The sequence below is a fragment of the Lepidochelys kempii genome, chromosome 17, assembly GCF_965140285.1.
Source record: "Lepidochelys kempii isolate rLepKem1 chromosome 17, rLepKem1.hap1, whole genome shotgun sequence".
NCBI lineage: Eukaryota > Metazoa > Chordata > Testudines > Cheloniidae > Lepidochelys > Lepidochelys kempii.
This window is the reverse complement of record NC_136396.1, coordinates 2,982,734-2,997,114: the sequence shown is the minus strand read 5'-3', so window position 1 is coordinate 2,997,114 and position 14,381 is coordinate 2,982,734. Positions and strand designations below refer to the sequence as shown.

Below are 14,381 nucleotides of genomic sequence, written 5' to 3'. Positions count from 1 at the left end.
GGCATTCCACCCCACTGAGCCTGACTGACAGCAGAAGGGGACAGTCTCCCCATATAGTGACCCTGACGAGAAGCCCCAAGTGAACGGGTTCCCCTCCCACAAGTGAGGAGTGTTCACCCATCACCACTGCTGAAAGTGGGAAGTCTATTGATGTAAGCTGGGACCGTATAGATCATTGTTGCAACCAAGTTCCTGTAGTGGCACCAAATCTTGTATAAAGGGGGTCCAAGAAGGTGTCTAAGACCAGGTGATGGTTGGCTGGTTCGGATGATGCTGTCTGTTTGCATGTGTCATTTTTGTATTTCAAGATATAAGTATTGGCTCTAGACTGTCTGTAGTTCAAACTTGTGCTCTGCTTCTGGGGGACACCCCAGACAAGTTGGTGTCAGCTCTGCCTAGCCTGCTGGACGGCCCATTAAGGACCATCAGCTATAACATTGACCCACTGAGAGAAGGCAGACGTGCCTGGGGACTCAGCAAGGCATGCAAGGACCTGCCTATGGACAGAACTCTGAGGTGTTTCCAGGCCTTGTGATGGGCAGCTGGTCTCTGAGACAAAGAAAGCAGAGACCACACAGCAAGAGACTATAAAAAGCTGCTGCAGCTCCTCCATCTTGTCTTCAGTCCTGCTTCATACCTCTGGAGGGACTTTGCTACAAACGGAAGCTCTACACAAAGGACTGACAGACCCATCCCAGCTGGGGATGTTCTCCAGAGACTTGATTTGAACCTGCCGTTTATTCCATCACTGCTAAAAGCCTAAACCAAGAATTTTGCCATTACTGTATGTCAGTGATTCCATTTCACCAATTCTAGCTCTCATTGATATCTTTTTCCTCTTACAAATAAACCTTTTGATTTTAGATTCTAAAGGATTGGCAACAGCGTGATTTGTGGGTAAGATCTGTTTGTATATTGACCTGGGTCTGGGGCTTAGTCCTTTGGGATGGAGAGAACCATTTTTCTTTTACTGGGGTATTGGTTTTCATAACCATTCGTCCCCATAACGAGTGGCCCTGGTGGTGATACTGGGAAACTGGAGTTCCCTGGAAACAAGGGAATTGCTTGTGTGACTTGTGGTTAGCCAGTGGGGTAAAACCAAAGTCCTCTCTGGCTGGCTGGTTTGGTTTGCCTTTGAGGTGGAAAAACCCCAGCCTTGGGATGTAACTGCCCTGCTTTAAGCAATTTGTCCTGAATTGGCACTCTCAGTTGGATCCTGCCAGGACCCGCATTGTTACGGGGGGGCTGTGCTCTGGTAGAGCAGCGGGACACCTGGCACAGTATGGAGCAGACCAGGCCCTCCAGCCCTGCTGGGAGCAGCATCGCTGTCCAAGCCGAGGGCTGGAAGATAAAATGGCCGGTGTAGCCCAGGAGGAGCCTTATGACAGGATGAGGGGTAGAGAGGCGACAAATGAGTGATGGTCTAGGGAAGGATCTTGCTAGGCGAGAACCCAGAACCCTCAGCTCTGCTGGGATGCACGTTGCAAACGAAGGGAAATTCTGCTTCCCTTCAGTGATCAGGCAAGCGGTTCTCATGCACGCTATGGGACCACCGACCCTCCCCTTCACAGCCCTGCTGCTGCTTTGTGCTGGGGGCATTATGGGGCAACGGCTGCCTTCCACCCCAGCACCCAGTGCTGGCTGTTGTCGGAGGGAGGACACCAGTCTAGCGGGGCTGTCGGCCTGGTCAGTGACACCAGCCTGCGCGCGGGGCCCTCAGGGTGGCACATACGTTCTGCGGCACCAAAGCAGAGCCCACGGCCGACGTCGCTGCTTAGTGTTTATTAGAGGACGACTCTGCTGTGGGGGCCAAGAACCGCCAGCTGAAGTCACTCAGCCAAGCCCCCTGGAGCTTGGCCCACCAAATAACCAAGAGCACTGGTTTTCAGCAAAGGCGGCTGCTGCCCCAGCCCCATGAGGAGGATGCTAGGCAACCTCAGTCCCACAGCATCAGGAGTGGAAATCAAGTCAAAGCGATGGAGCTCCCTTCCTCAGACACCAGCACAAACTCGGCACAGGAATCGCAGAGCACCGACCCTGCAGCAGAACAGGAAGGGACAGAGGGCAACCACTGCACCGCGGCAAGGCCCTCTCACCCTCCAACAGCTTTCTGTGGTTTGCAGCCAAGTGGCATTTTCCGTGCTGACACCTGACTGGGCAGGCGGCTATTTATACCCCTTTAATCCCCACTAAATTACCTGGAGTCCAAGTCAGCGTTAGCTCGGTCAATGGAGGGAGACAGCTCTGTTTCTGCAGCCCCTGGCCTCTGATCAGGGGTGTGACGTTGCACTCCATAAGGCTTTATAGAAATATGCTTATGAATGTATATATGACATAACTGGAATAAGTTTTATGCTACATATGCCATGTAACATATCTATGCAAAGGTTACGCTCTACTGAATATATTCATCCTATTTGTATGCATGTGTCATTGTTGTATTCGAAGTTATGAATATTGGCTGTATACTTGTTTGATTTTAAATAGTCTTAGTAAGGCATTTGGTCAGTTTCTTTAGAAAGGAATTTGCAAGTTAAGTGCCCAATCAAGAAGCACTTAACGGACAATGGATCTTGGAAGGCTCCAATCTACATAAGAAGTTTACATGAGGACGTTCAAGGTAGCATGTGAACCATGGCTGCTACCTGTAAGTTTTGAGTCATGCATGGACATGTGACTTGCCCTTGTGACTCCAAAACTCCATCCTGTAGCTGGAATTCTACACAGGAGGAGGGAGGGGTATCCATCCACAAAAGAAAAACCCCTGGAAGACACCTCCATTTTGTCTTCAGTTGGCTCAAGAGATAGCATCTCCACCCCAAAGGATACCTGAAAGAAACTGGAACAAAGGACAGTAACCACAGGGGGTGTGAGTGATTGCTGGACCCAGACTAGAAGGAGACTAGTCTGTAAAAGGAAGCTTACTGGAACACCTCTGACGGTGAGGTTTTATCTGTATTCAGTTTTCTTACTGTATTAGGCATAGATTTGCGTGTTTTATTTTATTTTGTTTGGTAATTCACTTTGTTCTGTCTGCTATTACTTGGAACCACTTAAATCCTACTTTCTGTATTTAATAAAATCACTTTTTACTTATTAATTAACCCAGAGTATGTAATAATACTGGGGGGGGGGCCGGGCCAAACAGCTGTGCATATCTCTCTATCAGTGTTATACAGGGCGAACAATTTATGAGTTTACCCTGTATAAAGCTTAAAGGTAAAACGGATTTATTTGGAGTTTGGATCCCACTGGGAGCTGGGCATCTGAGTGTTAGAGACAGGAACACTTCTTAAGCTGCTTTCATTTAAGCTTGCTGTTTGTGGGACATGGTTCAGACCTGGGTCTGTGTTTGTGACTAGCAAGCATGTCTGGCACATCCAGGCAGGGTGCTGGAGTCTCAAGCTGGCAGGGAAAGCAGGGGTAGAAGTAATCTTGGCATATCAGTTGGCAGCCCAAAGGGGGTTTATGTGATCCAACCCGTCACAGGGGGCCAGGCCCATTGGGTGGCATTTGTCCATTCAGAACTGAGAACCATCAACTCACCATACAACCTACTCACAACTGCCAACCCAGGATCGACTGGAACTGGGCACTTGACAACAGCCAGCTCCCTATTTCATTACTGATCCCCCAACCCGCGCAGTCCCCCACCCAGATCTCTCCTTACCACGCAGCCCGCAACAGCCAGAGACACCCTAGCCAACTCCTTCAACCAGAGGAGCCATCAGGAAAGCTGGGGAGGTGGGCTAGTGTCGCGGCTGAATCCCCTCCTTGCAGCTTTGAGTGAGTGCGTTACTCGTCCCTGAAAAAATGTTAATTCCATGGACATCTTTGATCGCCAAGTGCTTCGTGAGCTGGGCAAGCACAGCCACTGAAATGCAGCCACCTCAGGGCGACAGCTGAACCGCACACAGCATTCTGCACAACAGGGATGAGAGGGCACATTATGGCCAAGGAGCCTCGGAAAAAAACCCTAGGGCCCTGGGATTTCCAGTGTCTGCCCACAGCAGACAGGCCCTGGGTGTTGTAATCCTGCTGGAGGAAGAGAGGGAAATTTCACAACTCGGGTTAAACAATGGAACGCGTGGGCTGGGACGTGCTGCCTTCCTTTGGAAGCCTGGGTTGTCACAAGCTCTCAGACACACACACACACGGACCTGACAGCCCAAGCCTAACAGTGCAGGCCTGGCCAAAGCTGATATGTGCAATGCCAAGCAACAAAGGAATTGCCTCGTTCCCTGCATGATGCTCACACCCCAATGAGCAATACAGACACTGTTCCACACAGCCAGGCTCTGGAAATGGGGCAAACTAGGGGAAGCCAGAGGAAGTTACATCCCTCCATCAAAAGGGGAACAAGGACACCCAGAGCTACCACTTTCCAAGCAGACTATAACTTCTGCCATCTGTTCTACTCTACACAGGGTCCTAAACTGCCCTCGTCAGGTAGTTTCTGAGCACCTCTCAGTCATGCATTAAATGGCGTCACGTGACTGACATCTGTCTGATGTGGATGATTTCCTTTCTTCTTCTCCCCAGGGAGAGAGCTGTGTGAGCGGCGGAGCAGCTTGTTCCTCCCCTCCCGGTACGGCCCCCCTGCTCTGGGTTTGTGTCAGAGAAGGCCGGTGGGAGCAGGGCCCCTGGGGAGGTTTGGGGTGGCTCTGAGTTCCTGGGGGGTTGTTCTGCGGTCTGGGACCGGCCCCGCAGGACGCTCTGTTTGCTGCCCAGCTGGGCTCTGCCCAGGTGGTAGAAAGTTCCAAAGGACCGAGGAGTTATGGACCTCGGTGCCCAGCCCGGAGCCATAGGCCCTTCTAGATACGCTGAGCCCAGGCCGCTGAGAGCGCCTCGAAGATCGGGCCCGATACCCCTTGACTCTCTTCTATGGGAGGCCAGCGCAGAGAGCAGGGGACGGGCCCGGGTGCTGCTGAGAAGAGCACCATCACACCATCCCAGAACACGGCTCTGCCATTGCCCCCAGGAGCCCTTTATCCCTGACACACATGCCCCAGCCTGGCTGTGGGAAAGAGACAGGGGCTAAGATGCAGCCACTGCAAGATGGCAATCACTGGCCTGGAGCACCTGGCCCGGACAGCCGTTCCAGCCTAGAACAGCAGAGTCTGATGCGGTCTTCAGCGGAGAAATGCCCCAGAGCCTATTTCTGCAGCAACACAAAGCAGCTCCAATAGCCAGCATTTGTTTCCTTGACATAGAAGCTGCTTGCACACAGGGACACTTCTGCTCAGAGCTTTCCCCCCACCCATGCATCTAGTCTTCACCCTCTCTGGAGGGGAGGACAGCAGGAGCCCCTGGCCCCGCTGAACCCCTTTACCGCTGGCCTCCAGCAGCCTCCTACCCCACACTGGCAGATTGGAGGGGAGAGCCACACTAGCAAGTTCTCTGTAACACTCCCATCACAGGTTTCAGAGTGAGCAGCCGTGTTAGTCTGTATTCGCAAAAAGAAAAGGAGGACTTGTGGCACCTTCAAGACTAACCAATTTATTTGGGCATAAGCTTTCGTGAGCGACAGCTCACTTCGTCGCAGGGTTTGCTCAGAGAAATACCACCTGCTCTGCTGTGGTTTCCACCTTTCTGTTCCCAGGGCCTCCTGGTTTCCGAGCAGGCATGAAGCCGTTTCAAAGGCCCCAGAGGGGGTTGAGACCGAGAGTGTGGTTTTGTTCTTTCCTGGAAGTGCTTTAATTAAAACACTACAGCTGTCTGTGTCCTCCATGGAGACAGCTACAACAGCATTAAAGGGGGAACTGTCCACAAGCTTAGACTCAGAGAGGCTTCTTCCGAACCAGAAGGCAAATCCCATTCACAGTCAGGAGGTGTACATATCATAGCCTGGAGTGAGAATCCCTCAGGCTCCCAGCAGCTCTCCACCCAAGGATCTCAGTGTGTTTCACAAACATTCCTACCACTCTGAGGTAGGTATCATCCCTATCTTACAGGTGGGGAAACCGAGGCAACTCGCCCAAGGCCAGACTGCTAGTCAGTGGCAGAACTGGGGGGAAAAGCCACAAAACGTCAATTCCATGAGACTCATCCTTCCCTGGGTCCTTCTGCTGTGTGAGGTACTCAGGAGATACACAGAAGCCCTTTTGTGTATTTAAGATTTTGTGAACTGGATTTTCTGGCCCTCCTTTTACTGAGGCCACGGGGAACTTTGCAAGGACGGGCACACCCAGGGGAGGACAATCAGGGGGCAAAGGGTAGCTTGGCATAGGGAATATGCAGAGAGCATTTCCTGATATTCAGCCAGAGTGACATCTAGGAGGCTGTGGAACTGGTCACGCAATCACAGACATGAAGGTCGCTATCTTAAAACAAAAAAACTTCAAATCCAGACTCCAGCGAGAAACTGCTGAATTGGAATTCATTTGCAAATTGGATACTATTAATTTAGGCTTAAATAGAGACTGGGAGTGGCTAAGTCATTATGCAAGGTAGCCTGTTTCCTCTTGTTTTTTCCTCCCCCCCCCCCCCCAGATGTTCTGGTTTAACTTGGATTTAAACTTGGAGAGTGGTCAGTTTGGATGAGCTATTACCAGCAGGAGAGTGAGTTTGTGTGTGTATGGGGGTGGGGGGGGGGGTGTGAGAGAACCTGGATTTGTGCAGGAAATGGCCCACCTTGATTATCATGCACATTGTAGGGAGAATGGTCACTTTGGATGGGCTATCACCAGCAGGAGAGTGAATTTGTGTGGGGGGGTGGAGGGTGAGAAAACCTGGATTTGTGCTGGAAATGGCCCAACCTGATGATCACTTTAGATAAGCTATTACCAGCAGGACAGTGGGGTGGGAGGAGGTATTGTTTCATATTCTCTGTGTGTATATAAAGTCTGCTGCAGTTTCCACGGTATGCATCCGATGAAGTGAGCTGTAGCTCACGAAAGCTCATGCTCAAATAAATTGGTTAGTCTCTAAGGTGCCACAAGTCCTCCTTTTCTTTTTGCGAATACAGACTAACACGGCTGTTACTCTGAAACCTGTCCCGCTAAAGGTAGACGCCCCATTGCTCGGGCTGTTCAAACTGGCCCAAGCCCTGCTCAAGGTCCTGGGACTGGTGCTCAGAAAGCAGGGGAGCAGGAGTAGGGACAACTGGTACTTGGATTCTAATGATTACTTTGTAGGGCTACTTGCAGCCCACACATGCTGCATGCAGCACTGGGCCCCAGAAAACATGGCACACAACACACGGAGCTCTCCAGCTGCATCGAGGAAGGGAGGGTTGTGGAGACTCACAACGAACCTGGGCGCCCGAGTACATTAGCAAAGGGAGCTGCATGGCGCCTGTTCACTGTCTCGCCGCACCCTCTGCAGAACTAGACGCGCTCCCAGGCTCAGCAGGGCTCCGATGCGGGCCGACTTCGCTGCGGTCAGCGGGAGCTCGGGTTGGAGTTTTCGAGGTGCTGACCAACCCGGCGCAGTCCTGCCCCAGGCTACCAGGCAGCCACGTGACCCAAAGGCGGAGCGTTTCCATTACAGAAACTGGCGCTGTAGCTAGACCCAGGGCTGCGGGTTCAGCTTACCGCTTGGCCTGCTGTAACTGGATATTCTGGCCAGCACCATCTTGGATTACTATTGCCATGGCCCCCACCCCCAGCCTCTCCAGAGCAGGGGTATGCGCTGCGGAGGGATTTTGTTTCAAGAACAGAAATGTTCAGAAGCCTGTGGCTCGTGCATCGCAGCATCCCCCGACGAGAGACGGTACCCGAGACACGCACCCCACCGGCAGCAAACCTAGCCAACAGCCGTGCCTGCTGCCGCACCTCTAGCTTGGTGGCAGAGTTGCCCAAAAGGGGCTAAGAGCAGAGAAACACTAGAGACACCACTCCGAGATCACTGTGTGCGCAGGGCCGTTCCACAATGCCTCACCCAATGCACGGCGCGGCGAGAGGGGACAGCCGTCTGCAGCGGTCCCTCCTCTCTGGCCCTCAATCTCCTTTTACCTGGTGTAACTCCACTGGCATCGGCGGCGTCATTCTCGAGTGACACCCGAGGGGGGTCTGGGGCCCTCTGCAGTCAGCATCTCCTACTGCCCTGAGTACGTCTCATGAGACCAGGCAGCCCAGATGTGTTGGCAAAGTGCCAGCCTGGAGAGGACGGTCATCACTCCAGGGGCTCTCTCAATGGGGTCACCAACTCATAGGCATTGCACTGAGCCTCTCACACCCACTGCATAAAGCTTGTTTCCCCATTTCTATTGATCAGCCCTCCCCTCACCCCAGCCTTCCAGGAGACTGCCTCTGCCAGCCAATCAGATGATAACAGGACAGGGAAGCACGTAATAATCCCGTTCTCCCATAGCTAAGCCGCAGGGCATTTGCCTCACTTTGCATCTGGTTCTGTTAGAGGGTGCCCCTATAGCAGATGGAGGCGAGGTCTTCCCAAAGCAGAGGAAACCCCAGCAGCGGTCAGGCTCCCGAAGCGGGTCCCTGGCAGATTGACCGCAGCAGCACTGCCATTCCCCGCATGCCACTCGTCTCCACCGAGGGCAGGGCGAGAGCCCACACCCTCCGCTGCACCCAGACCGCCTGTCGGCTGCACAATGCAAGGCACCAGAATCAGCTGTGAAGGCAGCTGTTTATTTCACAGCACTGATGGGTAGAGGAGAAAGAGAGAGGTGAGGGAGGGTAAAGATGAAGGCCAGCCTGGCTCCTTGTTCTAACCATCTGTTTGCTGACACCAGGATCTTGTCAGTCAGCATGGTCAGAGCTGACACGTGTGTTACCCAAGATGCTGTGTGGATCATATGATGGTCACACGCATTTCACCCAAGCGATAGCTGGGAACAGAGACGTTTTACAGACATCCTCATTTAAATTAGTTTGTGATTAATCCGATTTCAGCAAAACCTTTCATTTCCTCCACTAGCCTCCATCAGGACAATATATGCCAAAGCTTCTTCCATTGTTTGCAGTGTTGTTCTAGCCAGGCTGGTCCCAGGAGAGGAGACCCAAGGGGAGTGAAGTCAGAGCTTTCATTGAACCAGCTCCTTGTGGTGGAAGGGAGACGTTTCCGAGCTTCACAGAGCAATTCCTCAGGTCTGGGAAGCTCAAAAGCTTGGACCTTCCACACAGAATCAGGGAGCCAGAAGAGACCACAAGGGTCATCTCCTCTAACAGGAGTCAGTCCAGTAAAAGACAGGAGCTCCCGCGCTTAGCTCCTCTCAAAGCTTCTTCCAGCAGACTCCTCTCTTCCCAGCCAGGCGGCACTCCAGAACTGATCTGCGACACAGGGATGTATTGCCATGAAGTCGTACTAGCAGGATGGCTGCAGATTTACTGTGCTCAGATCCACTCAGCACTGATATTAAAGTAGAGCCGCATTAAGCTCAGAGCTTCGCATTAAAATAACGAGGGCTGCCAAGCCAGGGCTACTATTAACGAAGCAACAAATCATCCCAATTGGCTCATTGGTGAGAGAATGAAGCAACATCAGTGTCTGGAATACTCCGTGCATGTGACAAGACAAAGAGACATGACAGAGGTCTCTAAAGAAGAATGATACACTATCAGGGTTGGAAGGGAACTCAGGAGGCCATCTAGTCCAACCCCCTGCTCAAAGCAGGACCAATCCCCAACTAAATCATCCCACCCAGGGCTTTGTCAAGCCTGACCTTAAAAACCTCTAAGGAAGGAGATTCTACCACCTCCCTAGGTAACGCATTCCAGTGCTTCACCACCCTCCTAGTGAAAAAGTTTTTCCTAATATCCAACCTAAACCTCCCCCACTGCAACTTGAGACCATTACTCCTCGTTCTGTCATCTGCTACCACTGAGAACAGTCTAGAGCCATCCTCTTTGGAACCCCCTTTCAGGTAGTTGAAAGCAGCTATCAAATCCACCCCTCATTCTTCTCTTTCATAGACTAAACATCCCCAGTTCCCTCAGCCTCTCCTCATAAGTCACGTGTTCCAGTCCCATAATCATTTTTGTTGCCCTCCGCTGGACTCTTTCCAATTTTTCCACATCCTTCTTGTAGTGTGGGGTCCAAAACTGGACACAGCACTCCAGATGAGGCCTCTGGGCAGCACAGAAGTGAAGCAGCTGTAAGTGAAAAGGGGATCTAGACACCCAGCTTTATTGTACTCTCAGCTTCTGCTTTTAAATGTCACCCTCTCTCGACTGCATGTGTTGCCGTCAACACACAGGCTGGCCCGCTGGGTGTGACAAAGGGAACGGCTGATGCAGGAAGGAAACATTCAGGCCAAATCTGGACCAAGCGAATCATCATCATCTGACATCTCTACGGTTCCTTTCAATCGAAGGGCTTTGCAAATCATATGCACAGAGGAAACCGTTCACACATAGCTCTAATGCAACCACATCTAAGGTGAAAGGCAGCAATTCGCTGCTCAACTGGAGGAAGAGGAGATGTTTTAGCTAAGGATACTGTGACAAACATCTTCCTTTACAAAAAACAGTGCCATGAGATCTGTAACTGAGCAGACAGGGCCTTGGGCTTTCAAGGTCTTGCCTGAAAGAACCACACACAAGGAGAGAGGAAACCCAGTTTAGCTCACATGGAAAAAGGAAGAGCTGGGCTGGATTCGACACTGCGAACCCAGGACTATGCCATGGAACCCCAATGGACCAGCCTTGATTTGAGGAAATTCCCTTTGAGGAAATCCAAGTAGGCTTTGGTGCCTCCATTGCACAGTCCCCCAGTAGTTTGAAAGTCTGAGGACCCAAGGCACAGACCAAACACCCACTTAAGGGGTTTTCCAACACACAGGCCAGGTGTCAAGCCGCTGATCAGCCCATCAAAAACTTACAAGGAGCTAATCACAACCGGGAGAAGAGCCCAAGGATTCAGTGCAGCACTGATAGGACCCTTGCACACACACCCTCTCCTAGCATGCAGCCTCTCAGCTAGGGACACTCCAGTCCAGCCCTTCTACATGGGGGCCGCAGAGGCATTCTCCAAAGGCGAGGGAGGCTCCAGGCTGGAGGCAGAAGGGGAGGGATGTGGAAGACACAAGCCATTAAAAGCCGCAGTCTGTTAATGAAAGTAGATGGTTGCAGAGCTTTGGGAGCAAACACCACCTGGCAGACAGCTCATGCATTGGAGGCCAGCCTGGCCTTTTGCTTCCTTAGTAGAATGCAGTAAACTAGATGAGGTTTATTTCAAGCAATAGTAACACACCTTGCCCATGCAAGAGCTCTAGGCACCCTGACAATCTTACCACAGCACACTACACCCAGAAGCATTGAAAAACAAACACTCCAACAGGAACAAATTAATTCAGTGCAGCCAGACAATGAATCAGCAACAAAAAGGTGAGTAAATTAGTAAATTATGTTCTTTTAACTGTCCCAGTCATGCTAACGCAGGATTAAAGCACACTGACAGGCACAGTGAGAACTTCAAGGCATCTGGAATGACAGACCTTGCAAAGAAATAGGGCAACATGACACAGAATAGCTATTAGCCAATTGCATCTTTAACACCGTAAGACGTCTCGTAGGATCATCTCCGTTAGACTTGCAAACTAACATTCTGACAAACCACTAGGAGACACACAAGCTCAGCATTAATATCTGCCACTTGTCACGCTAATGTGGAGCACGGCCACCCCACAGCGTCTCTTCACTGGTTAAAAGCTGTCTTGGTCACACCTCTCACAGTCACCGCCAGGCTCAAAGGGTCCTTCCGCACCCAGTTACCACATTCCTCTACGATAAAGTGCTCAGTAACAGAAGTGACCTTTGAACACGGAGCTCATCCCCTAAGCTGTGAGCCTGCGTATCGGGCGGAGTCCCAGCACTCACAGGCCAGGAACATGACTCCCCAAGGAGTATTTATCCCCATCGTTGCCAGTGCCACACAGACTAGCCCCAGACAGAGTGCCAAGGAATTAACATCACCTGTGGCCAAAGCAGCCCCTTTCTGAGCAGGGCACTGATCCAGTGGAGTGGAAGGATATTAGACTATAAATAATGCACACTCAGGTGATCTAATAATGGAGATTTTGGAAAACTCCCAGAGCCATCTCTGCAGCTTTGGGGCATCTCTGGCAGGTAACACAGGGCCTGCACCGAATGGCCGTTTGGGGCAATTCCCCTAGCAGTTTTAGGAGATGCTGAGACCAGAGCCAATCATGCTGACCAACACTGCCTCCCTCGACTCCCCATATGTCCTCTCTTGTCTTGCACTCGGATTGTGAGCTGTCTGGCCCAGGGACCATCTTTTTGCTCTGTCTGTACAGCGCCTGGCACAACAGGCCTGGTCCAGGACTAGGGCTCCTAGGTGCTATGGTAACACAAATCCTTTCTCCCCACCACAACCTGCCCCAGTGCGACACAACCCCCCACAGCCCAGGCAGCCCACCCCCTCCACCCCGCCAGCAATGCCTGTGACTTGCACTCCCATACCAACCACAGGAGCAAGGTGGCCCAGCCTGCACCCCCTTCACCAGGGAGACACAGGCCAGGGGTGGCACGGACAGGGAGGGGGGCCACGCAGAGGAAGGGGCGCCACCCGCCTACCTCCTGAGGAGCCGTCCTCGTGGTCGGAGCTGTTGTAGCTGCAGTCGCTGCCTCTCTCCGGGGAGCTGCAGCTGGAGGAGTCCCTGCCAGGCACATCCAAGTGTCGCTTGCGTCTCCAGGGCAGTGGGTGCTGCTCTTCGTGCTGCACGGGGGAGCTGCGCCCATTCGTCCCATTCAGCGAGTCCAGATCCCGGCTGCGCTTGGGCCACCTGCCCCGTAAGGCGGGCAGCCAGTGGTGGGGTCTGTCCAGCTCCTCCCCAGACCCCCGGGGTAGGATCCTGACGCCTAAGAAGATGGGGTTCAGGAGGAACTTCTCACTCAGGTCCACCTCCTCATCATCGTGGTCAGCGCTGCCCTCCCCGGGGCCAGGCATGTTCTTGGCGTAGGGCTGCCGGCCGCGGACCTCCCTTAAGATGGGCATAGGGCCTCTATGGGCCTCACCAGAGGAAGGAGGATGCTGAGCAGGGGGCTCACTGCCATGGGCCTCGCCAGCGATGGGGACCGGGCGCTCACTGCCATGGGGCTCACCGCCATGGGGGCGCCCAGTACGGGGCTCACTGCCATGGGCCTGGGAAGGGATGGGGAGGGGGGGCTCACTGCCATGGGCCTCCCTGGGGACGGGGATGGGGGGCTCGCTGCCATGGCTCTCCCAGGGGACGGGGATGGGGGGCTCGCTGCCATGGCCCTCCCTGGGGACGGGCATGGGGGGCTCGCTGCCATGGCCCTCCCTGGGGACGGGCATGGGGGGCTCGCTGCCATGGCCCTCCCTGGGGACGGGCATGGGGGGCTCGCTGCCATGGCCCTCCCTGGGGACGGGCATGGGGGGCTCGCTGCCATGGCCCTCCCTGGGGACGGGCATGGGGGGCTCGCTGCCATGGGTCTGGCCAGGCGGGTGCCCAGCTGGAGCATCGCTGCCCTGCTCAGTGGCCAGGCCATCTGGCCCCCCCTCGGTGCTCCTGCCCACAGGGTGCTCATGCCTGGGGGGCTGCCGCCTGCCCTGCCTCCGGGCCCGCGGGGCTGCCTCGTGCTGCTGCAGCTGGTGCTGGATGGCTGCGGCCAAGCTGTGCCCCGCTGCGCCCCTCTTGCCAGGGGGCATGTCCGGGAGGGGGGCGGGCTCCTGTGCCTGCCCCTTCGGGGAGGGGGCCGGGGGCTCCCGGGCCAGCGCCGCCTCCAGGTAAATGACTTTGAACTTCTCCTCGGCCAGCGCCTGCTGCAGCAGCCTCAGGTTCCCCCGGCAGCGCTCCAGCTCCAGCTCCATGTCCCGCACCGAGCCCAGCTGCATGCGGGGCGCCGGCTCCCCAGGGAACTCGGCCTGCCAGTGCCGCGCGAACTCCGCCGGCTCCCACATGCTGCCCGCGCAGCAGCCCCGAGCCCCCGGGGATGGGCGGCGGGGCTGGGTGCGCGCGGGGAGCGATCCGATGCCCCCGGGGATGGGCGGCGGGGCTGGGTGCGCGCGGGGAGCGATCCGATGCCCCGGGGATGGGCGGCGGGGCTGGGTGCGCGCGGGGATCGGAAAGTTTCTCTCTCTCCCCCGGCAGCTTCCGCTCCGGAGTCCTGCTGGGGCCCTGACGTCGCGCCCCGGCCCGGCCCGGCCCGGCCCCTCTCCCACACAGACCCGCCTCCCCCTGGCCGAGCAGGCGGGGCCCGCGGGGAGCGCCCCGCCCGGCGCAGGAGGCGGCTCCTGGGGCGGAGAGGAGCCGGGCCCTGCGGAGGGCGCCCCTGGCCGGAGCGGATCCGGGCTTTGCCGGGGGAAGCGGCCGCAGCGTGGGGTGCCAGGCCTCCAGCTTGGCTGCTGGGCTGGGGGCGCCGGGGAGGGCTGCAGCATCAGGTGTCAGGTCCCTTTTGCAGATGGGGAAACTGAGGCACAGAGCAGCTAAGTGACTT

At 54.6% G+C, this 14,381-nt stretch overlaps 1 protein-coding gene across 1 annotated transcript in view; it reads right to left on the bottom strand.

Annotated features, from left to right (window-relative positions):
* ABR (ABR activator of RhoGEF and GTPase) overlaps positions 1 to 14,052 on the bottom strand; it is a 103,610-nt gene extending 89,558 nt beyond the window's left edge. Inside the window, exon 1 of the mRNA XM_073315149.2 lies at positions 12,498 to 14,052. Within this exon, the coding sequence (XP_073171250.1) occupies positions 12,498 to 13,845 (1,348 nt within the window). The 5' untranslated portion in view covers positions 13,846 to 14,052. The remainder of the gene's footprint in view (positions 1 to 12,497) is intronic.
* Between the last annotated feature and the right edge of the window lie 329 nt (positions 14,053 to 14,381).